This window comes from Andrena cerasifolii, chromosome 8, assembly GCF_050908995.1.
Source record: "Andrena cerasifolii isolate SP2316 chromosome 8, iyAndCera1_principal, whole genome shotgun sequence".
In the NCBI taxonomy this organism is placed as follows: Eukaryota; Metazoa; Arthropoda; class Insecta; order Hymenoptera; family Andrenidae; genus Andrena; species Andrena cerasifolii.
Genome location: NC_135125.1, coordinates 8,220,784 through 8,245,676, shown reverse-complemented (window position 1 = coordinate 8,245,676; position 24,893 = coordinate 8,220,784). Strand labels below are relative to the sequence as shown.

General features: G+C 36.9%; 3 protein-coding genes across 11 annotated transcripts in view; 1 reads left to right on the top strand and 2 right to left on the bottom strand.

Annotated features, from left to right (window-relative positions):
- The window catches only part of LOC143372472 (uncharacterized), a 59,696-nt gene that overhangs the window by 19,257 nt on the left and 15,546 nt on the right, over positions 1 to 24,893 (top strand). Inside the window, exon 10 of one of the 3 annotated variants that reach the window (XM_076818650.1) lies at positions 9,005 to 9,093. In XM_076818650.1, coding sequence (XP_076674765.1) covers positions 9,005 to 9,093 — 89 coding nt within the window. Of the gene's footprint in view, positions 1 to 703; positions 949 to 9,004; positions 9,175 to 24,893 lie in introns of those variants that run through there. The other 2 variants (XM_076818649.1, XM_076818648.1) reach the window with 2 other exon arrangements.
- On the bottom strand, positions 874 to 15,746 carry LOC143372469 (uncharacterized). Of its 2 annotated transcripts, none has more exons than XM_076818644.1 (11): positions 15,593 to 15,746; positions 6,968 to 7,103; positions 5,559 to 5,661; positions 4,859 to 5,016; positions 4,037 to 4,304; positions 3,485 to 3,692; positions 3,119 to 3,300; positions 2,739 to 2,946; positions 2,411 to 2,614; positions 1,626 to 1,859; positions 874 to 1,416 (listed from the first exon to the last, which is right to left on the bottom strand). In XM_076818644.1, exons 1-11 carry the CDS (start codon positions 15,651 to 15,653, stop codon positions 1,211 to 1,213), a joined length of 1,968 nt encoding a protein of 655 aa, XP_076674759.1. In that variant the 5' UTR covers positions 15,654 to 15,746; the 3' UTR covers positions 874 to 1,210. The 2 variants fall into 2 exon arrangements, with proteins under 2 accessions (XP_076674759.1, XP_076674758.1); XM_076818643.1 differs by lacking the exon at positions 15,593 to 15,746 and adding an exon at positions 7,772 to 7,953.
- LOC143372467 (uncharacterized) lies at positions 9,186 to 24,385 on the bottom strand. Of its 6 annotated transcripts, XM_076818634.1 has the most exons (12): positions 24,210 to 24,374; positions 22,985 to 23,120; positions 22,054 to 22,156; positions 20,936 to 21,093; positions 19,908 to 20,175; positions 19,360 to 19,567; positions 18,994 to 19,175; positions 18,618 to 18,825; positions 18,350 to 18,553; positions 16,929 to 17,162; positions 16,525 to 16,749; positions 9,186 to 9,493 (listed from the first exon to the last, which is right to left on the bottom strand). In XM_076818634.1, exons 1-11 carry the CDS (start codon positions 24,337 to 24,339, stop codon positions 16,541 to 16,543), a joined length of 2,040 nt encoding a protein of 679 aa, XP_076674749.1. In that variant the 5' UTR covers positions 24,340 to 24,374; the 3' UTR covers positions 9,186 to 9,493; positions 16,525 to 16,540. The 6 variants fall into 6 exon arrangements, with proteins under 6 accessions (XP_076674749.1, XP_076674755.1, XP_076674754.1 ...); XM_076818640.1 differs by lacking the exons at positions 16,525 to 16,749; positions 16,929 to 17,162; positions 18,350 to 18,553; ... (5 more) ...; positions 22,054 to 22,156; positions 22,985 to 23,120 and adding exons at positions 9,894 to 10,127; positions 10,338 to 10,541; positions 10,603 to 10,810; ... (4 more) ...; positions 14,095 to 14,197; positions 14,824 to 14,959 and having other exon boundaries at positions 9,467 to 9,714; positions 24,210 to 24,385; XM_076818639.1 differs by lacking the exons at positions 16,525 to 16,749; positions 16,929 to 17,162; positions 18,350 to 18,553; ... (2 more) ...; positions 19,360 to 19,567; positions 19,908 to 20,175 and adding exons at positions 9,894 to 10,127; positions 10,338 to 10,541; positions 10,603 to 10,810; ... (1 more) ...; positions 12,319 to 12,523; positions 12,855 to 13,122 and having other exon boundaries at positions 9,467 to 9,714; positions 24,210 to 24,382.

Genomic DNA, 24,893 nt, shown 5'->3' with positions numbered 1-24,893 from the left:
TCCTGGTTTAATAGTCTTTTTTCTTGAATTTTGATGTGATGAAATTTGTAGTTCAAGAAGAGCGATTTTCCACGGTTGTGGAGAAAAGCGGAATTTATTTTTTTAAAGGTTAAATTTATGGTTTATTTCTTAAAGAATAATATGATTATACATATTTGACAAATAGTAACTGAAAAGTTGAGAAAGAATTTCCATCTTGGGTCTGGTCGTAGCATAAGTAGTAACGCCCAACACGTGTCAGACATATGACAGTAGTGGTTCTTTCTTACAGCGTATACGTCCACTGTGAATAAATAGATGAGTTTAATAATGCACGTTATTGGTATTATAATTTTTAATTACTTAATAATGTGAGGAATTTATTATTTCGAAACGCCACTTCTTTCTCTACAGCACAGGGGTTTAATGTTTCCTGTTTCTTGATACCTTTTCGTGTATCAACGTTTAAAATAATTTGTCGTTCATTTCAAAATAAGTCGTTCATTTTCTGAAGCTATAACTTTACGTGCAAAAATACATGAGTCTATTAAATACAAATAAGAGCAACTACCCTAAACAAACGTTCCCGACTATAAGAGAGTCCATTTCTACAGAATATCTTAAATTCAGTCCAATATATTTCTTATATTAACCGCTTTATAGATATTTACGTAAATTGACTGAAATAAAGTAGCGCGTGTGTCAATTTGACTATTGTTCACAGGTTACTGGTTGTTGGAGGCACGGAGCACAGCAATTTCTTCGAAACTGTTTGGACCTAGCATGCAATTTTTATTGAAAGTAGGCAATCGCGAAAGTTTCATACCTGTTCCTCTCGATTTCCCCACCTGTGGAAATAACAAACGGCCAGACATGGTATTCGAGACAAACTGATTTAGTGGGTGAAATATAATTCACTATATTTTGTTGTGTACATACGAACAAAGTAGTGCATATAATCTTAATTATCTAACTTTATCGTTGTATGGTGAATCATCTTGTCATTAAAGTATTTTCATACGTCATATCGCATTACATGATTATGTTCGTCGTATTGTAAGGAATGATATAAAATATAACAATTTTAAAACGTCATACAATAGTATTATTGCAGTCTGCTTACGGTGCAAATGAACCTAGCGAAACATATCATCGTATTGTTGATACAATTGTAATACAGTGAATGCAACATTTCTGATTCGACCAATTACGTGCTTCAGCATTATTCAATTTATTGCACTATATACGTTGTGTTATCATTTCCCGGATATCTGAAGCTATAAAAATTATTCAGAGCCTGGATTGGCGGCTCCCAATTATAACACGTAGGAAAACCTGGTGGTACTGATGAAAGATCGCTCTCCACTCCTACATGAATAACTATTTCCATTCCAGTGATGTGGTGCCAGGAAAAGTGGCAATGTATTAACCACCATCCTGCAACAAAGAGCGCACATTTCAGCAAACTTCGATCTACTTGATATCGACAGAGATTGGTGAGAAAACGCAGAACAACGGATACATCCTGCTGTAATAGTAGCAATAAGATAAATATTGAATTTATCGCTATACTCCCAATTTCGTCACTAAACGAAGCTATACTTATCAAATTTATTATTAAGAAGAAAAAGAATGAGACATTTTACCTGGATTATTAGTCTTGAAACGTATAATCACGTATCCGCCCGTGGGAATTTTAACAGTGTCTTTACCAGGCGGATTATGATACTCTCCCCGTTGAAGACGTTGCTCGTGGGCCGCTAATATATCATCTATATCCGACTTCGAAATGTTTCTAGCATCGGCAAACTGCCCAATGTAGAGCACTTTAAATTCGTAACCGTGCAAGTGAAATGGATGATGCAAACCCGTCAGCGGTACTGAAACATAATTTGTCATTCGATGTATAAGTAAATTCTTTTGAATTTTTTATTTTAGATGATTGACTTTCGAGCAGCAGTGGTCACCGCAGAAGCCTTTTTTTTAGAGAGAACCTTCGAGTGATAGACAATAACTCAGTTATTGATAAATATTTTTAAATAAAAAAATACGATGCACGGTACTAGATGCAATCCTTAAAAGGAAAAAAGATTTCTTGAGAAATGTGTTATAGCTTTTGAGTAAAAAATTTTCAGAGACCACCCTTTTTTCGGCCTCCTGACTGAGCATGACCCTTTAAAGTAGTGAAGTTGAAATATCGTGGATGCTTTTACCGAAAAGATAAGAGTTTCCACTATATGCAACACTTTGCAAACAATCGCATTGATCAACAAAAGTCGCTCTGTACAAGACTTTAAATCTCACTTGGCTGTGCATACACTATATTACTGAATTTACCTACATGCATTTTCTTATACTGAGTAATAAAGACGAATAATAATAATAATAATAATATAAAGTTGCAAGAAAGGTATAAAAAATGAAACGTTACTTCGATCGTATATCAGCAGTTCCACGACAGTATCTAGTGGTGCGTGAATAACTTGAGTGCATGCACAAGGGGTTGTGCAATTGCTACGTTGATTCGGCTTGCATATAGTCTCGTAACTTCTCTTGTCCGTGAGTAGAGGCGACGATGGACCCTCGTAGGTAATATCGTTGAACATAGAAACGAGCTGAGACCTATCATTTGCACCTGGGACAAATAGCAGCCATCAATACAATCGTATATGAGAATCAATGGTTAATACATTCTTCTAATTTTTGCTGCTTCAATTCGGACACGGTTTTACACTTCCATAAGACGTTGATGTACGTACTGAAAAAGTTACGATACGAATTCGTTTCAAACAGTAATCGGTTTCCGTATTCGGTGTAATTGAAAAACCAAAAGTCCAACACGTGACGCTCGACGGGTGCGTCCACTAATATCTCAGGGTCGTCGTCTAAGCTTTCCAATTGATTCACGCAAATTCCATTGCTGGTGTTTTTTCTGTCGCATTGCGTTCCATCCAGTGGATTATATACCTATGGGGTTCACAAAGCTGGCGTGGTAAATCATTAATTGAACTTGGATGAGGAAATCTTGACCAATGAAATAGTAATCGTGTTTTGTAAAAATAAACCGAATAGAGGCGAAGTAGGCTTTGATGTGATCAAGACATCGACCGGAATTAATTTAGTTAAGGTGTTCACTCACAATACCAGTCGGCGCGTCATCATAAGATGGGAGAGGCTTCGATGAGGTAGACGGAGCACCCACATATCTCAAGATAGCTAATTGTTGTACACGTGTTTCCGCACATTCGCCGAGACCACGCAGAACAATGTAATAATTTCCAACAGGTTGATTTGCATGTAGTATCACATCCGCTCGTTCACCTGTGTCCATACATGTATTAAATATCTAATAACTTTCGTATAACGCGATTCATACAGATTCTCAGAAAAGTATGTTAGAATATTTCTGAAATTATACTACTGTTGCATAGGACACTGTTTAAATATACATATAACATAAAACGTGTACGACTGTTCAAATTAACGTCTCAGGGGTTGATCTGACCTGCGGTCGTAATTATGATGTCCACGTGTTCAGGCTTCACGTTCGCACCGTCTTGCGCTATTAGCGTCATATTGTGCTTCTGAATTGAAAGCTCTGCTATGCACACTGTACTAAACGAATTGATTATGCGAAATCTGTATCGCTTATTTTGGGTAACTACGAATTCAGTCAAATTTCCATTGGTAGTGTCGTTTGGATTATCTGGATTCTGTCGGTAATTACACCCTTATAAGATAACTCCTCGAGTATTTTTACAGATTACATCAAGAAATTCGAAGAAATATTTATTTGTAGGCTTCCAAGTGTAAGTATTGTCCTCTTTTAACATTTAATTTCAATTAACGCACGGTATTCAATTGGAAAATTTCAGAGGACGTAGTTTGCAGCTGGAAGCCTCAAATAGTCAAAGGTACAATATCGAAAATTAATAGGAAGCGATAGGATTTGGGTTGCAAGAATTTCATGAACCTCGAATTGATTGAAGAATAGATAAAGAAGGACACAGATGAATGTTAGCAGTAGGATTGATTTTACAGGAATTTTGCGTCTTACCGTCCAATTTCCCCTGCCGTTTATAAGCAAATTTTCGGCAGCTTGGCCTAAATTTTTTCTGTAACGACCAGGGTAACGTTCGACAGAAAATTCATGCAACCAGTCGCTTAGAAAGATTACGTGCTCATCCTCGTCGTACATATCGTAAAAAGGGTTCTCAGATGGAGCATCTTTAATGATGAGCGATCCGTATTGGCCGTCTAACATATGCGTGGATACGTGAGAGTGATAGAAATGTGTACCGGAGTTGTCCGCTCCAAACTGGTACCTGCGAAATTCATTGAATCTTTCGTAAGATATAGTACCCTGTGGGCCTAACTTTTAATTTATTTAGTAATGAGCACAGTAGATTGTTTCTACCGTTGATCAAGATTATTTCTCAATATAATCAATTGTGTCCTTAAGGGGGGAGCCCTACCTAGAAATTTTCGACAAATCGATTTTTCGATTTTTATATTTTCTTGAAGTACAACATCTTGAAAATATCCCCTGATATCACAAAACTTTCAATACTTTTTATCACAAAAAATACTGAAATATTCGTAAGATGTGCTCTTTCCATAAGACTAATGTTTAATAATAAAAGTTTATCGGTTTTTCTAGAAAAAATTCCCAAAGAAGCATGTTGTTTTGAGCGTTTTGGGTAGGCCTCCCCCTTAAGGAAAAAGGGTACATATGCCCTTTTTTCATCAAATTGCCTGAATTGCGAGATGCAAATGCAATTCTTCAGAATTTTCAAGAATTATTCTAATATCGTGAAGAATTCTTTCTAAAGAACAGCAAGTCTACCATGTATGAAATATTATATATCATAATTTTCACCTAAACGTTGTTGAGGATGGAATAGGACATTGCGTGAGAAAAGGAACGCCATCGTAATATTGATAACCATTTTGAAAGATTCCATGCCAGTGTATAGTGACTTCTTGGCCAAGAACAGCGTTCTCCACATCGACTATAATATAATCGCCCAGGCATACCTGTAAAACGATTGTAAAATTTCATGGACTTAAATGAAACCCTAAATCTCGAAAATAGCCATGTTCATCTGGACTATGTACGTATAATGAGCTGGGAGAAATTTCGTGACCCCTGAGTTTTACCGTTCGAGAATGTTTTTAGGCGACAGAGAAACACACAAATACTCTTTCTGCTTTATATATTAAAATACACTGGTAAATCCTGGACTTATAAAAGAGTGAATGTTACCGGAAGGTTTTCATTGAATTATGATTCAGGAATTAACTAGATATGTTAACTTAGGAGAAGTTCAAATAGAGCAATATTTGCCATCATTGCTCCGGGCAGGTGATGCGCAACAACAATTCATCCTAATGTCAGAAAATCATTATACCAAGAATGTTATCTTCTCCGAAATATTACGAAGTAATCGAGCTTTTTTCAAAATACTTAATTTCCTTAAAAGATACTAATTCTGATAAACATGAATTAGTCACGCCAATATCTCGGGCGAAGCCGAGATGGGGGGTGCTAGTATTAAATATCTCATTATCACACGTACCTGAATCGGTGGGCCTGGTAACTGTCGATTAATGATTGTAACAGTCTTTTCGAAACCGTCGGCGAAAACGCATTGCTTCTGTTGTTCCTTTACATCGCAAGCGCTGAAAGTAATCAGTCGCGTGTGGCCTATTATATACATATACAAATATAATGACATAAGTTGTTTGCGAGGAGCCACGCAGTTACGAAATATAAAACTCGAGCTGACAATATCGTAGAATGCAGTGATCATTCGATTAAAGGATTATTTTCCTAGCGTTGGACGTTGTTGTTTCTTTACTTTCAAAAAACAAATTCATATACAAATACATTTTCAGAAAACGAGTAGTGTTTTTGTGTACACCTAAGTGTGTATGGTTTGATATTTCGACGAAAACTTTCCGTTGCAGCGTTAATTAAGCTGATAATACTACCGACAAGGTAGAATCTATATAGTTATTACTATTGCGTTCCTTCGTGAACCTAACTCGCTATTAATTTTAATACACACTGTATGAACGTAACACTACCTTCTTTCGATTTATATTATTCTAAACTCGGGTTCCACAGCTAAACGGTTTTACAATTATAATCGCAAATTATAAATCTCCCCAATTATAGTGGCGGTATGTAATCATTTTGCACAAAACAAATCATTGCAAATATTTATTACCTATATGAGATACACTGTATCTGATACAGAATGAAATAAGAGTGCAAGTCGTATCGTGGAAATTGAATCTTCTGCACCAAAGTTATATTAAGGGGGAACACCACTGTGACGGCCGGAAAAGTAAGCTATTTTTAAGAATTTTTTTTCACGAATAATTTTCAGTTTTCATAAAAAAAATTGATTACCTACTTTTAGTACGCTGTCTTAAGAGACTATACAAAAAAGAATAAACAGAAAAACATTCATAAATTTTAATATATTAATTAATTAGCTGGTCGAAGGTGCAACTATGGAACAGCAGGTCCGAAATCAAATTTCATTTTTTTGTTATAAACTATATGAGTGTAGTTTCCGTTGTACGTACGGATGCTTTGATTGAAAACAAATTTTTTTAAATACGCTCGAAATATTGTCTACCTATTCGCGGATTTTCGAAACTTTTCTTCTAAAGCGACATGCAGTTCCATAGTTACACCTTCGACCAGCTCGCGTGGGAGGGTCTAGAAGATTAATTAATATATTAAAATTTATGCATGTTTTCCTATTAATTTTTTTGTATAGTCTCTTAAGACAGCGTACTAAAGGTAGGTAATAAAATTTTTCTATGAGAACTGCATATTATTCCTGAAAAAAATCTTAGAAATGCCTTACTTTTCCGGCCGTCACAGTGGTGTTCCCCCTTAATGAATCGGGAATGCCTTCATTAATGCTTCCATCGCTTAAGATTTTCCAACAAATACGTTAATGATACATACGGTCCAACTGTTGTGTAGAATTCCACGTGGAACTTATAATAACAATATTTTGGCGGTTCGTCATCGACGCAAGTCCGTGCGCATTCTTCAGGCGTCGAAAGGCTTATCTCCGTTTCATTTGATTCATCCTCGAACGCTAAATGAAAATGAAATGGTGCATTAAACTAGAAATAGTCAGAAAGTGACTTGCTTTGCAAAAAATAGTATACGTTATTTACAGAAAGCGTCGCTGACTTTTGTTGTAAATTTAAAAAAAATTGAAATCGAAGCAAAAATTGCGATCCTCAAATCGACGCGCGTTACGAAAAGTAGCACGTTTCAAATTTCTTGCGAGAAACAGCGCGTTTCAGTTTGCCGCGTAAAGAAGCACATTCCATCTTTTCTGACGAATATTAGCACGTTCGGACTTCCGCCGCGAAAACTAACATATTTGACTGCGTCGCCAAGGAGAATAGTACATTTCGTACTGTTGCGGCGAAAACTAGCACAGTATACTCTTTCGCTACGAAGAATAGCACGTTTTGGATTATACTGCATAAACTAGTAGCCATTGCCGTAACCAGGATTTTTGTCTGGGGGCGCCAGGCTCCATCCCCCAGATAAACAAAATAGGTACAACGAATTAACTGCAATCATGCGACACGTTTAATTTCACTCAAAACTCTTAAAATATAGCATATCTCCACCGGAGAGGTAGGCTAATTTCAAAATCTACATCTCCGTTTTCTTTTTCAATTCAGCATACTTCCCCCCTCCCCCCAAAAACATATTGTTGTATTTATATTTCTTATTACGTATACTTACAGCATCGCGATTGTTGCGCATAGATTAAAAGAATTACGAACAGGGTGCAAAACTTCGTCATGTTCGAAAAAACACTTCTAGGACTGGAGGAACGCGAGGACATCGTTTCTCGCAGCGACGATCTTCAGCATCGGTTGGGGTTCGAATATCTATGTGTTTCCCTTACGATCCATCGTTCTGTTTTTGTAGAATCGGTCGCCTGAAATTTGTGAACAATTGCTGTTCGTGTGTTTAATTGCGCGTGCTTATCGGTGTGCATTTTCGGATTTATCATTACCTTTTTAACCACCCCCGGAAAACTTATCTGTTAAAAGCTTTTGGTCAGTAAATATTTTCAAATTAGAGGGCATCGCGTAACGTAGGTAGGTTGCCGTCGATAATTAGCCTGATATTCGCGCAGTTGTGGTCCGTCATTCAATTTAAACGCTGCGGCAGAAATGTCGATTGAGTGAATCGATTAATTATCATAGTTCTATTCGGTATTGATACAGTTTTAACGTTCGCTCGTTAGGAAAATGACGCGATGGACGTTGATGATGGAACAGTGGACGAAGCACTATCTCGAGCACTTTTGCATTTTGTTAAGTTGAGATATGTCCCACTAACAGTTTCATTCTTCTACTTTGTGAATAATTATCATTGGACAAGTAGCGGAAACTCAGGACAGTTGGTAAAGAATTTCTTTCTTGGGCCTCGCCGTAGCATAAGTAGTAACGCCCAATATGAGTCAGACACGTGCCTGTGTAATTCTTACACCGTACACGTCCAACTTTATACAGCACATAGAGTTGCAAATATATCTTAAATAAATAGACGAATTTAATACTGCACATTATTATTATTCTTATTATTTTTAATTAATTAATAATGTTGGAAATTTATTATTTCGAAACGCCACTTCTTCCTTTTCGTAACTACTTACAGTTGAATGTTTCACGTTTCTTGATACACTTATCAACTCTATCAACATTTAAAATACTTTCTATTTTAAATAGAAAGAAGCTAATAATTTTAAAGCTATAACTTTACGTACAAAAACACACGAGACTATTAAAAAGAATAATAGCAACTAACTTAAACATTCCCAACTAATGATAGTCTTAATTCCTACGGAATTTCTTAAATTCAGGCTCGTATACTTTTTATATTAACCGCTTTATAGATATTTACGTAAATTGACTAAAATAAAGCAGAGTGTATATGTTCAAACATCAATTTGATTACTGTTCACAGGTTACTGGTTGTGGGAGGCACGGAGCACAGCAATTTCTCCGAAACTGTTTGGACCTAGCATGGAATTTTTATTGAAAGTGGGCAGTCGCGTAAGTTTCATACTTGTTCCCCTCAATTTTCCCGCCTGTGGAAATAATAAACGGCCAGACGTGGTATTCGAGACAAACTGATTTAGTGGGTGAAATATAATTCACTATATTTTAATGTGTATATTCATATGATCTTAATTATCTAACTTTATCGTACATGGTAAATCATTTTGTCATTATTTTCATACATCATATCGGATTCCATGAGCCACGCAACTCATACATATACCTCATATTATAAGGAATGATATAAAATACAATACTCCGTCATATTATTATACATTTACTAAATATTAGCGTCAATTAACGGTACAAATGAACCCAAGGGAAGATATCATGGTATTGTTGACACAATTACAACACAGTGAATGCAACATTTTTTTCTTCGACTAATTACCTGCTTCAGAATTATTCACTTCGTTCCGCTAATAGCGTATTGATAATTTAGCGGATATCTGAAGCTGTAAAAATCATTCAGAGCCTGGATTGGTGGCTCCCAATTAGAACATGTAGGGAACCCTGATGGTACCGGTGGAAGATCTTGTTCCTCTCCTACGTGAATAACCATTTCCATTCCAGTGAGATGGTGCCAGGAAAAGTGGCAATGTATTAACCACCATCCTGCAACAAAAATCGCACAGTTTAGCAAATAAAAGCGTTTTATATACTTCGCAGATATATCCTTCTGTAATAGTAGCAATAAGATAAATATAGAATTTACTGTTACACTTTCAACATTCTCAGTAAATGAATCTACGCTTTTCAAAATTATTATTAAGAAAAAGAATGAAATATTTTACCTGGATTATTAGCCTTGAAACGTATAATCACGTATCCGCCCATGGGAATTTTAACAGTGTCTTTACCAGGCGGATTACGGTACTCCCCCCGTTGAAGACGTTGCTCATGGGCCGCTAATATATCGTTTATATCCGACGTCGAAATGTTTCTAGCATCGGCAAACTGCCCAATGTAGAGCACTTTAAATTCGTAACCGTGCAAGTGAAATGGATGATGCAAATCCGGCAGCGGTACTGAAACATAATTTGTCGTTCAATATAAGGTACGTAGATAAGGTATGCAAAAGTCCCGCGAAAAAAAAACACGATTTCAAATTTAAATAACCGAAATTTTGTTTTAAAGTAATATTTTGGAAAGTAGTAAAGCTAGTGAGTTTTTTTACGAAAGACGAATAATAAAAATAATATAAAGTTGCAAGAAAGGTATAAAAAATGATACGTTACATCGATCGTATATCAGCAGTTCCACGACGGAATCTAGTGGTGTGTTAAGAACTTGAGTGCATGCACAAGGCTCTGTGCAATTGCTGCGTTGATTCGGTTTGCATATAGTCTCGTAACTTCTTGCGTCCGTGAGTAGAGGCGACGATGGAGTCTCGTAGGTAATATCGTTGAACATAGAAACCAGCTCAGACCTATCGGTGGCAACTGAAATAAACAGCACCGTTCAATACAATTGTGTATAAGAATCAAACGTTAATCTACGCACCGAAAAAGTTACGATACGAATTCGTTTCAAACAGTAATCTGTTTCCAGTTTCGGTGTAATTGAAAAACCAAAAGTCCAACACGTGACGCTGAACAGATTCGGCCATTAATATTTCCGGGTCATCATCTAAGCTTTCCAACTGATTCACGCAAACTCCATTGGTGGTGTCTTGTCTGTCGCATTGCGTTCCATCCAGTGGATTATATACCTGTGGGGTTCACAAAGCTGGCGTGGTAAATCATTAATTGAACTTGGATGAGGAAATCTGGACCAATAAAATAGTAATCGTGTTTTGTAAAAATAAATTGAATAGAGGCGAAGTAGGCTTTGATATGATCAAGACATCGACCGAAATTAATTTAGTTAAGGTGTTCACTCACAATACCAGTCGGCGCGTCATCATAAAGTGGAAGAGGCCTCGATGGAGTAGACGGAGCACCCTCATATCTCAAGATAGCTAATTGTTGTACACGTGTTCCCGCACATTCGCCGAGACCACGCACGATAATGTAATAAGACCCGACAGGTTGATTTGCATGTACTATGACATCCACTCGTTCACCTGTGTGCATATATTTGCATATTAAATATCTAATAGTACAGGGTGATTCTCTCGGTGCGCCTTATCAAAGAGATAAGGCCTGGTCAACAGTGACGAGGTCAACCCCCAGTGGTGTCTTTCCTAAATTATGGATTTCGACCCTCGAAGGGGTTGGAGTACGTATTAAGAAGTGCGTCCCGTTTCCGCATTTCTCATCAGATCTCTGCGAAAACGGTGCCAATCGATTCCTTATGTTTCGCCGATGAAAATAACACCAAGAACGACGCAATTCGGAGCATAATGAAGGAAATTACATGAAAAATTGATTTGCATAATTTCAAGCTAACTTCGGTGAAAATAGTCCGATTTGCATGACGTTTGGTATGATTTTAATCGGGAGAACGCCAGGAAGCCATTGGTGTCACTTCCATATCGATACGATAAAGAATAAAGAATTTCTTAATACGCTCAAATGAATATTTCGCTTTTTCACTCTGGACTGCGGGGCGCCGACCTTAATTTGCTGCGGTCGGATATTATTATGCTCCGAATTCCGTCGTTCTTGATGTTATTTTCATCGGCGAAACATAAGGAATCGATTGGCATCATTTTCGCAGAGATCTGATGAGAAACGCGGGAACGGGACATTTCGCACTTCTTAATAGGTACTCCAACCCCTTCGAGGGTCGAAATCCACAATTTAGGAAAGGCACCATTGGGGGTTGACCTCGTCACGGTTGACCAGGCGGCATCTCTTTGATAAGGCGCACCGAGAAAATAACGTGATTTGAACAAATTCTCGAAAAAGTACCAACAGTACAATTCAATGCGTAATATTTCTAAAATCATATTACTATTGCATAGGACAATGTTTAAATATAGGTACATGTAACATAAAATGTGTAATATTGGTACAGTAACGACTCTTCAAATTTATGTCCCACCCCGGGTCTCCACCAAGGCGAACAGGAACAGAAACAGTGTTCGCGAACGTTTTCGTCTGTTCTTGTCGTGTTCACGCCGCCGCAAACATGAACAGTACTGAGGGTATGAATCATATGTGAACGTTTTGTTCTGGCGGTGTGGACGCGACAAGAACAGACGACAACGTTCGCGAGCACTGTTTTTGTTCGTGTTCGCCTTGGTGGAGACCCGGGGTCAGAAGTTGACCTGACCAGCAGTCGAAATTATGATGTCCACGTCCTTAGGCGTCACGTTCCCACCGTCTTGGGCTATTAGAGTCATATAGTGGTTCTGAATCGAAAGTTCTGCTATACAGACTGTACTAAACGAATTGATTATGCGAAATCTGTATCGCTTATTTTGGGTAACTACGAATTCCGTCAACATTCCATTGGTGGTTTCCTGGGTATCTGGATCCTGTCGGTAATTACGTCCTTATAAGAAACACCTTGAAACATGCTCCTCGAGTATTCTTACAAGATTAGATCAAGAAATTCGAAGAAATATTTATTTGGAGACTTCCAAGTTCGCCAGTTTGGCGCTACTTAAACATTTAACTTCAGTGAACACTATATTCAATGGGGAAATTTCGAAGGACGTAGTTTACAGCTGGAAGCCTCAAATAGTCAAATACACAATATTGAAAATCAGTGGGGAGCGATAGAATTTGGATTGCAAGAAAATAGATATAGAAGGGCACAGATGAATGTTAACGAAAGGATTCATTTTACAAAAAATTGTGACTTACCGTCCAATTTCCCCTGCCGTTTATCAGGATATTTTGGGCAGCTTGCCCTATATTATTTCTATAACGACCAGGAAAACGTTCGATAGAAAATTCATGCATCCAGTCGCTTAAAAAGATTACGTGCTCATCCTCGTCGTACATATTGTAAAAAGGATTCTCAGACGGGGGATCTTTAACGATGAGAGGTCCGTATTGTCCGTCTAACATATGCGTGGACGTGTGAGAGTGATAGAAATGTGTACCGGAGTTTTCCACCCTAAACTGGTACCTACGAAATACATAAAATTTTTTCGTAGAAAATATGTGTATACTGCGGGCTTAAGTTTTAATTAATTTAGTAATCATCGCAATAGATTGTTTCTACCGTTGGTCGAGATTATTTTTCAGAATGATCAAATTCGTACCCTTAAAGAAATAATGCCATTTTTCCTACCCTTAAGAAGTACATGGAGTGAAAGTATAAAATTGATGAATTATGATTTTATCCAAACACTATATTTCTTTTTGTTCCCCATAATGTTGATACCACGCGCGCGAAAATTTATTTGTGATTCTGTTATGTATATATACAGGGTGCCCCACAAACTATTATGGAACTGCATACTCTTGTCTCTTTGATGTTATAATCGATGTCACAATAGATTCAACGATTTACTGTTTCACGATTTCGAGATAATATTGAACGTTCATTTAGAATTAAAAAAAATACAAATTTTTAAATGTAAATGTAATCCTTTCGATTCTTCAAAGATTGATCTAATATCGCGAAGAGTTCGTTTTAAAGAACAGCAAGTCCACCATGTATGAAATATTATATATCATAATTTTCACCTAAACGTTGTTGAGGATGGAATAGGACATTGCGTGAGAAAAGGAACGCCATCGTAAAACTGATAACCATTTTGAAAGATTCCATGCCAGTGTATCGTGACTTCTTGGCCCATAACAGCGTTCTCCACATCGACGATAATATAATCGCCCAGGCACACCTGCGAAACGAACCAAATCTCTTTATAAATGTGTACGAAATGAAATGAAAAATCTAGTCACCCGAAAATGAATTCTCCAAGCTGCTCGCAATCTCTTACGCTGATATACTAATCGTAAGTTTTGTCGATTGCAAAATAATGTTGAGCAAAATTACAGGTGATGAGAAGGAAGCAGTGTATTGTTTTAAATTTAGGAGTATGAAAATGTTAATGAGAAAATCATGTATTAATTATTTTATTATCACACGCACCTGGATCAGAGGTCCTGGTAACTGTCGATTAATGGGTGTAATTGTCTTCTCGAATCCGTCGCCGAAAATGCATTGATTCTGTTGCTCTATTACATCGCAAGCGCTGAAATTAATTAGTCCATGTGGCCCATTAAAAAATGTACATACAATGTGTTACACTAACGTATAAAATTCGAAAATATTCCTACTATTGGACATTGTCTCTTTACTTTCACAAAACGATTTTATTAAAAAAATGCATTAAAAAATAATTCTTTTCTTGTACTACAATTTCGATGGTGTTTTTTTCACTTTTAATAAAATCTTGACGCTTGACGAGGGTACATGGGTATTTCGGAGTCAGAAAATCGATTTTTTTTTCGATGGTTTATGATAGCCACAAACCTTAGAAGTATTTTAAAATAGAGTTCATTGAATAATTCGAAAAATTGCGAGAGTTACAGCGTAAAAAGTAACGAGCGGGCCAGTGCAGGTAAACGCTTCGCGGCGGGTTTTAAAGCCATTTCACTCAAAACTATGTTTCTCAAGACGGTGAACGTCGTAACTCGAGAACGGATCGATATTTTTGGTTGAAATTTTTACTGAACCTACAAAACACTTTTCTCCACGATGTGGAACGCTCACTGAGATCGCATAACGTTAACAACATTTAAGACATCATTTATCACAGAATTACTTCAGTAAAATCCTCCAAAGTTGATATTTCTTGTATAACAAAATGATACATACGGCCCAACTGTCCCGTAGAATTCCAAGTGGAACTTATAATAACAATATTTTGGCGGTTCACCATCGACGCAAGTCCGTGCGCATTCTTCAGGCGTCGACAAGCTTATCTCCGTATCAGAGTAATCATAATCGACCCCTAAATGAAAATGAAATAGTGCATTAAAAAGTCAATAAGTAAAATAACGACTTGGTTTGAAAAAAAAAATAGTATACGTCGCTCACAGAAAGTCTCCATTTCTTGTAAAATTTAAGTAATTGAAATCGAATCAAAATTGGGATCTTCAAATATACATATTTTCAAATTTATAAAGGAGGGCATTGTGTACCAAATTTTTAGTCACAATCCCGGTCATATTTTAACGCACTGTGTGTAAAGCGTGACGTAGCTTTTAATTTCAGTAAATTTCAACGAATTCTCTTCAGAAGTTGAGGACTTAATTTTGATTCTAAAAACTAACCGAGATCTAAATGAAACTATTTCGTTTAACAATGGGAAAGGATTTGAAAAAATTAGAAATATATCAAAAGCTTTCGAATTCTCCTAAATGACACCCCTGCATATTTTTAGCACAGATAAACAAGACAGGTACAACGAATTAATTACGATCACGCGACATGTATAATTTCACTCAAAACTCTTGAAATATAACATATCCTCACCGGAGAGGTAGGCTGATTTTAAAACCTACGTCTCTATTTTCATTTTCAATTCAGCATACTTTCTCCCCAAAAATATTTTTGTATTATATTTTTCATTAGGAATACTTACAGCACTGCGACTGTTGCGCATGGATGAAAAGAATTACGAACAGGGCGTAAAACTTCGTCATGTTCGAAAAAAAACACTTTTAGAACTGGAGGAACGCGAGGACACCACTTCTCGCAGTGACGATCGTCAGCATCGGGTGCGGTTTTTGTAGAATCGAGGGCCTTTAATTTATGGAAAACTGCTGGTCGCGTGTTTAATTACACGCTTTTATGGGCTTGCATTTCTGGGTTTAGCGATTAATTTTTAATAAGGCCGCGGAAAATTTTTCTGTTGAAAGCCTTTCGTCAGTAAATATTTTCAAATTAGAGGGCGTCGCTTCGCGTACGTAGGTTGCCGTCCATAACTATCCTGACATCCGCGCATTTGCGGTGCGTCATTCAGTTTAAACAATGTGACAGAAATGTCTATTGAGTGAAGCGATTAATTATCATAGCTGTGTTTGGTATCGATTCAGTTTTAACGCTCGCTCTTTATCAAAATGAAACACGATGAACCTTGACAATAGAACAGTGGACTATAGTATCTCGAGCAATTTTTAAAAGATTTTATTCAGCTTCTTTATTTTGTTCAGTTCAGATATGCTCCACTAAAAATTTCGTTTCGTAGTCTACCTACGAAAGTTGGCAGTAGCGATATGGTATTGTCGACGCAATTATAATACAGTAAATGCAGCATTTCTTATTCGGCTAATTACGTACCGTAAACTGGGGTGAATTCGCCCGCGCCGGGGTGACATTGCCCACTGTTCGGAAAAAACTTATCCTATTTTATTGCGAAGCAATTAGAACGTATGGTGTTTTGTAATCGATGGCAATAATTTATTCAAGGTGAAAGGAAAATAACAATAGCGAATTCAATCACAGGTATGGTGATTTTTTCAGTCAGAGTAGAACAAGTGGGCGAAGTCACCCCGGTGGGCAAAGTCACCCCACGGTACTTCCTAATTATTCAATTTGGTGGACTAACAATGTACTGATAATTTGGCGGATATTTGAAGTTGTAAAAATCATTCAGAGCCTGGATCGGTGGCTCCCAATTATAACACGTAGGAAAATCTGGTGGTACCGATGGGAGATCTTGTTCCTCTCCTACGTGAATAACCATTTCCATTCCAGTGATGTGGTGCCAGGAAAAGTGGCAATGTATTAACCACCATCCTGCAAGAAAAATCGCACAGTTTAGCAAATAAAAGCGTTTTATATACTTCGCAGATATATCCTTCTGTAATAGTAGCAATAAGATAAATATAGGATTTACAGCTATACTTCCAATATTCTCAGAAAGCGAATCTACGCTTTTCAAAATTATTATTAAGAAAAAGAGTGAAATATCTTACCTGGATTATTAGCCTTGAAACGTATAATCGCGTACCCGCCCGTGGGAATTTTAATAGTGTCTTTACCGGGCGGATTATGGTACTCCCCCCGTTGAAGACGTTGCTCGTGGGCCGCTAATATATCGTCTATATCCGACTTCGAAATGTTTCTACCATCGGCAAACTGCCCAATGTAGAGCACTTTGAATTCGTAACCGTGCAAGTGGAATGGGTGATGCAAATCCGTGAGTGGTACTGAAACATAATTTATTAGTCAGTAGGGTAGATGTACCGTTCGTGGCCATTCCACTGTTTTTGGCCATTCGCATAAATATCCTGTTTTTAAATTGCTTGCAGATCATTATTACGCGGAGAATTTCACGTCACAAATATTTTGTTTAATATACCGCCAGAAATATAAGGTTACACTTATTGCTTACGCGGAAAAGTATTATATTTTTTAAGAAGTGGCCAAAACTGGTGCAATACATTAAAGTGGCCACAGACGGTGCGTCTACTGTAACCCTACTGCAGAAACATTTAATGGTAGCTGACAAGGGAAGATCCCGAACCCGAAAATTCAAAAAATTCTGAAACTTTGTGAATATGTAGGGAATTTCTTCCTGATTACAACGCAATTTTTCTTTGCTGCCCAAATTTACTCGAAGGGGGTGAAATTAACCCTTGAAAGTTATTTTCCGATTTTGTGTTATAACTCGCAAACTGTAAGAGATAGATAACAAGTTTCAAGACAAAAGTTACTTCTTTTAATTAGATCTAGCATTAGATCTAATAGTCTATCAACACAGTTGTTCGCGCAATAAGTAGTAGAATGTTTACGCAGCATAAATAGTGCAGTATTGCTTATTACTCTAAGCGGAACATTAAGCTGAAGTAAGCTTAAACGCTCCGGACACTTGACGCGGTAATTCATAATCTTAAAAGTATTAGATCAGATATATGTAAATCACCGCTTTTCAAGAGAAAGGCACCCCAGATTGGAAAGATATGCTCATAATTATGAGAAAATCCGTCGAAACGAATATGCAATTTATGGGCTGCAAATTGTTGATTGATGTTACGTAATCGATCTATAAATTTCACTGAAAATGTAGTCATTCTATACGCGACAAAATGCAACGCGGTGTTTGAAGTAGTGAAGATGAAATTCCGTGGATGCTCTTACCGAAAAGACAAGAGTTTTTACTATGCAACAGCATCTTCAAAATGGAACTTACGGAATTAAAGTTAGCAAATAATCGCGTTGATCAATAAAAATCGCTCTGTACAATACTGCATAACACTTTGAGTCTCCTTGGCTATACATGTACTATATTACCGAATTTATCTACGTGTAGCTTCGTATAATGAGTAATAAAGATGAATAATAATAGTCATAATAATACAAAGTGATAAGAAAGGTGTAAAAAATGAAACGTTACTTCGATCGTATATCAGCAGCTCCACGACAGAATCGAGTGGTGCGTGAATAACTTGAGTGCATGCACAAGGGTCTGTGCAGTTGCTGAGTTGATTCGGCTTGCATATAGTCTCGTAACTTCTTGGATCCGAGATCAGAGGCGAGGATGGTGTCTCGAATGTAATATCGTTGAACATAGAAACCAGCTCAGACCTATCGGTGGCAACTGAAATAAACAGTGCCGTTCAACACAATTACTGTGGACAAGAATCAAACGTCAACGTACGTACCGAAAAAGCTACGATACGAATTGGTTTCAAACAGTAATCTGTTCCCATATTCGGTGTAATTGAAGAACCAAAAGTCCAGCACGTGACGCTCGACAGGCCATTCCACTAATACTTCCAGGTCCTGGTCTAAGCTTTCCAATTGATTCACGCAAACTCCGGTGCTGTTGTCATTTCTGTTGCATTTCGTTGCATCCAGTGGATTGTATACCTATGGGGTTTACAAAGCAGGCGTGGTAAATCATTAATTAAACTTGGCTGAGAAAATCTTGACCGATGAAATGGGAATTATGTTTTGTAAGAAGAAATTTGATGGAAAGCAAACTGTGGTATGATTCGGAAAGGGGTGGAAATTAATTTAACTACAGTGTACACTCACAATACCAGTCGGGGCGTTATCATAAAGTGGAAGAGGCCTCGATGGAGTAGACGGACCACCCACGTATCTCAAGACAGCTAATTGCTGCACCCGTTTATCCTTACATTCGCCGAGACCACGCACGATAATGTAATAAGAGCCGACAGGTTGATTTGCATGTACTATGACATCCACTCGTTCACCTGTGTGCATATACATATTAAATATCTAATAAATTTCTCACAAGAGTACGGCACAATTCAGTGCTTGATATTTTATGCAACGGCTGCTATTCTGCAATGCCATTGCATAGGACACTGTTTAAATATACATATAACATAAAACGTGTACCACTCTTCAAATTAAAGTCTCAGGAGTTGATCTGACCTGCAGTCGTAATTACGATGTCCACGTGTTTAGGCATCACGTTCGCACCGTCTTGCGCTATTAGCGTCATATTGTGGTTCTGAATTGAAAGCTCTGCTATGCACACTGTACTAAACGAATTGATTATGCGAAATCTGTATCGCTTATTTTGGGTAACTACGAATTCGGTCAAATTTCCATTGGTAGTGTCGTTGGGATTGTCTGGATCCTGTCGGTAATTACACCCTTATAAGAAAACTCCTCGAGTATTTTTACAGACTACATCAAGAGATTTGAAGAAATATTTATTTGTAGGCTTCCAAGTGCAAGTATTGTCCTCTTTTAACATTTAATTTCAATTAACGCACGGTATTCAATTGGAAAATTTCAGAGGACGTAGTTTGCAGCTGGAAGCCTCAAATAGTCAAAGGTACAATATCGAAAATTAATAGGAAGCGATAGGATTTGGGTTGCGAGAATTTCATGAACCTCGAATTGATTGAGGAATAGATAAAAGACACAGATGAATGTTAGCGGTAGGATTGATTTTAAAAGTATTTGCGTCTTACCGTCCAATTTCCCCTGCCGTTTATAAGGAAATTTTGGGCAGTTTGCCCTATATTTTTTCTGTAACGACCAGGAAAACGTTCGACAGAAAATTCATGCAACCAGTCGCTTAAAAAGATCACGTGCTCATCCTCGTCGTACATATTGTAAAAAGGGTTCTCAGATGGAGCATCTTTAATGATGAGCGGTCCGTATTGGCCGTCTAACATATGCGTGGATACGTGGGAGTGATAGAAATGTGTACCGGAGTTGTCCGCTCCAAACTGGTACCTACGAAATTCACAAAATCTTTCTTAAGATATACGTATCCTGTGGGCCAAACTTTTAATTAATTTAGTCATGAGCTCAGTAGGTTGTTTCTACCGTTCATCGAGATTATTTTTCAAAATAATGAAATGTGTCCTTAAAAAAAGAATTACATTTTTTGCTACCCTTACGAAGTAAATACAGTGAAAATATAAAATTGAAGAATTCAGTGCACTTTTATAGGGGGATAATCAATTAATCACTAATAGAAAGGCACCTGAATATTTTTTTTTCGATTCGAAGTCAGGAATGTATAGAACATAATTTAGATGGCTCAGAAAAACGAACGTGATACATATCATTTTTAAACACCCGGAGTCTTTTGTTTCACATTGATAAACATTACTAATACTCTCCTATTAATCAGTGGCGGATTTAACGGGCCGCCAATGAGCAGATGCCCCCGGGGCCCAATCTTCCACAAAAATTATATAATAAATTTATTTGTAATTCTGTTATGCATACAGGGTGTCCCAGAACGTTTCATACTTGGGACTTTCTCCTTAAATCCGCCACTGCTATTAATGGAGCTGCATACCCTTGTCTCCTTAGTGTTATAACCGATATCACAATACCTAGATTTAGAATTAAAAAATACAAATTTTGTGATGTAAATGTGATTCTCTCGAATTATCAAAAATTCTTCTAATATCGTGGAGAAGTCGTTCTAAAGAACAGCAAGTCTACCATATATGAAATATATGTAGTGTTTCATGATTTTCACCTAAACGTTGTTGACGATGGAATAGGGCATTGCGTGACATAAGGAACGCCATCGTAAAATTGATAACCATTTTGAAAGATTCCATGCCAGTGTATTGTGACTTCTTGGCCAAGAATAGCGTTCTCCACATCGACTATAATATAATCGCCCAGGCATACCTGTAAAACGATTGTAAAATTTCATGGACTTAAATGAATTCCTAAATCACATTACAAATCTGCATGGAATGCAGTGAAAAAATTTAGTCACACGAAAAAAAAAATTCCAAGCTGCCGGCAGTCTATTATGCTGATTTACGGTCCGGCGATTGCGAAACAATGTTTATTCGTTGTGTGCAGTCGAGTAATTACAGGCGATGAGAAGGAAGCAGTGTCTTAAATTTAGGAGTAAGAACATGTTAATGAGAAAGTCGCAAATAAGGGGACCTTCCGGTTTAGAGCCCCCAAAAATAGGTGATCTTTAGGAATTTATTAAAGGAAAACTACCATATATAATTTAATGGGACTTTTTGCATTGTATTAAGGGTGTCTTAAATTTTAGAAATATATTTTTTGTTTTATAATTAATCATTGCAGACGGCACTGGGGAGTCGTTAAAGTCAAGGCGTCAAAAAAATTGATCAAAATCGGTGGGACCTGTATCCCCAAAAGTTATTATCCGATGTGACTGAAACTTTTCTTATTTTGAAGAATATACTTCTGGCTAGGGGGAGGGCAGAAAAAATTACAAAAATGACATTTCTTTAGAAACCAACGACGCTTGAAGTTTGAAATCACTTTTTCCCTATAGTTTTCGTCCTTTCAACGCCTTAGAAAATTATAAATTTTCAAGTTTTTGTATTTTCCTGGTTTCCCTCCTAGCCAGAACTATATTCTTCAAAGTAAGAAAAGTTTCAGTCGAATCGGATAATAACTTTTGAAGATACAGGTCCCACCGTTTTGAGAACTCTGTTTCGAGAAAAACGCGTTTAAAGTTTAAATAACTTCGGGAATTTTACGAATTTCAACAAATCCTTTTAAACACGTGTTACTAAAAGGTTGCACATTCGAAAAGTGAAATAAAAAAAAATCGATTTTTAGACCGGAACATCCCCTTAAATATTTTATTATCACACGTACCTGGATCAGAGGTCCTGGTAATTGCCGATTAATGATTGTAACTGTCTTTTCGAATCCATCGCCGAAAACGCATTGACTCTGTTGTGCCTTTACATTGCAAGCGCTGAAAGTAAACAGTCCATGTGACCCATTATATACATACAATTATTATATTAACGTAAGTTGTTTGCGATGGGTCACAGTTAGCAATTATGAAATTCGAAAAATTTCCTACCATTGGACATTGTGTTTTCACTTTCAAAAAACAAATTCATATGCAAATACAGAAGGAGTGTATTGAATGTTTGCGGGTATACCTGGGTGAGCTATTTATGGATTCATATTTCAATAAAAACTTTCTGTTGCAGCGTTAATAATACTGATAATACTATCGACAAGGTAGAATCAACGGAGTTATTATTATTGCGTTTCTCCGTGAATCTAGCTCGCTGTTAATTTTAATACTAACTACATGGACGTAATAGCTCCTTTTTTCGACTTTAATTATTCTAAACTGGGGTGTCAAGGCTAAACTGTTTAGCTATTATAATTGCAAACTATAAATCTCACCAATAATAATGGTGTTATGTAATCACTTTGCACAAAGTCTTACTTAACCATTGCAAATATTTTGTACCTACAGTGGCGTACAAAAGTATTCGGCCACCCTTTAAAACAGAATAACTTGTTTAAAATTGGTCCAAAATGACTTGAGTCTTTTGAGAAGCTGGAAGGATTAGTTTGGATCAATTTTAAACAAGTTATTCTATTTTAAAGGATGACCGAATACTTTTGCACGCCACTGTACATGTGATGCAGAGTTAAAGAAGAGTGCAAGTAGTATTGTGGAAATTGAATCCTCTGCACCAAAGTTATATTAATTAATAGGGAGTGGCTTTATTAAAGCTTCTGTCGCTTAAGATGTTTCACCAAATACGGCAATGATACATACGGTCCCACTGTTCCGTAGAATTCCAGGTGGAACTTATAATAACAATACTTCGGCGGTTCACCATCGACGCAAGTCCGTGCGCATTCTTCAGGCGTCGACAAGCTTATCTGCGTTTCAGAGTAATCATAATCGAACCCTAAATGAAAACGAAATACTGCATTAAAAAGTGAAAAAGTAAGAAAACGACTTGCTTTGGAAAAAAATAGAATTCACAGAAAGTCTCAATTTCTTGTAAAATTAAAGAAATTGAGATCGAATAAAAATTGGGAGTTTGCTGAGATAAAATAAAAACAATTGAATTTTTTCCAAATATCTAGCTATGATTCAACTGATTCAACATTCTCGATTAATGTAGCATTTAGAATTCAAGCTCCTTCTTGTTTATAGAGTCAGGATCCCGGTCATATATTGACGCATCGTGTATAATGCGCGATGTAGTTTTTAATTGTAGATTTCAATGAATTCTCTTCAGAAGTTGAGGATTTAATTTTATTTCTAAAAAGCAACTGACAAGGGAAGGACACCATGTGATAGACATCGATTTTGAGGAGCCTTGGCACAGTGGATCTGTGTCGAAAATAAGTAAATAGGTGCCCGAACGTTTTAGCTAATAAGCCTTAATACTAAAGATATTTACATATAAATTATTAAAAATTTCATAGTGGCCGTGGGGTTTTAGTGCGTAAAAATCCCACAACTACCCTGCCGCCCGCGGGGAATTTCCTTCTGGAAGCGTCGGGATGCCTTTTGATGATATCTCCACGTTAAAAAAAAAATAAAAAAAAATTATAAATTTTTGTTTTAAAAATTATAATTTCTTTTTTAAAAATTATAATTTCTTTTTTAAAAATTATAAATTTTTTTAACTTGGGGAAATCTTCAACAGGCACCCCGACTCCTCCAGAGGGAAATACCTCTTTGTGAGATCTAAATGAAACTATTTCATTTAACAATGGGAAAGGATTTGACAAAATTCTGATGATCTGATAGATTGAGTAGAAATATATCAAAAGCTTTCGAATTCTCCTAAATGACACCCCTGCATATTTTTAGCACAGATAGACAAGATAGGTACAATGAATTAACTACGATCATGAAACTTCTAAAATAGAACATATCTTAACTGGAGAGATAGGCTGATTTTAAAACCTACATTTTCATTTCCTTTTTCAATTCAGCCATTATAAAACCTTTTTGTATTATATTTTTTATTACGTGTACTTACAGCAGTGCGACTGTTGCGCATGGATTAAAAGGATTACGAACGAGGCGTAAAACTTCGTGACGTTTGAGAAAGCACTTTTGGTAGTGTAGGAACGCGGGTACACCATTTCTCGCAGGACGATCGTCAACATCGGGTGCGATCCGAGGATCTATGTGTTTCCCTTACGACCGCTCCGTTTTTGTAGAATCGGTGGCCTCTAATTTATGGAAAACTGCTGGTCGTGTGTTTAATTGCGCGCTCTTATCGGCTTGCATTTCCGGGTTTATCGATTCATTTTTGATAACACCGGGGAAAACTTTTCTGTTGAAAGCTTTTCCTCGCTAAGAATATCCAAATTCGAGGGTATCGCTTAACATACGCCCATTGCCGTTCGTAATTATCCTGACACTTGTGCATGTGTGATTTGTCATTCAGTTTGAAGGGAGACATACGTCTAGAGGGGCCTAAAAACTGACGTTCTTTCAGATTTTTTTTTATGAAGGTATTAACATTATTTTACTCGTAATTTTTTTTTATTATTTATGTCACATCTTTGGGTATAATACTTGATATTTGTATCGAAAGCTATTAGTCGTATAATAGAGTTGTAGAAGCAAGTTCCAAACGCGTCATTCGCTGCAGTGATTACTGGTACCCGCTCCTAATTATGCAGATGTTGCCTGAAAGCATAAAGCAAATTAGTGT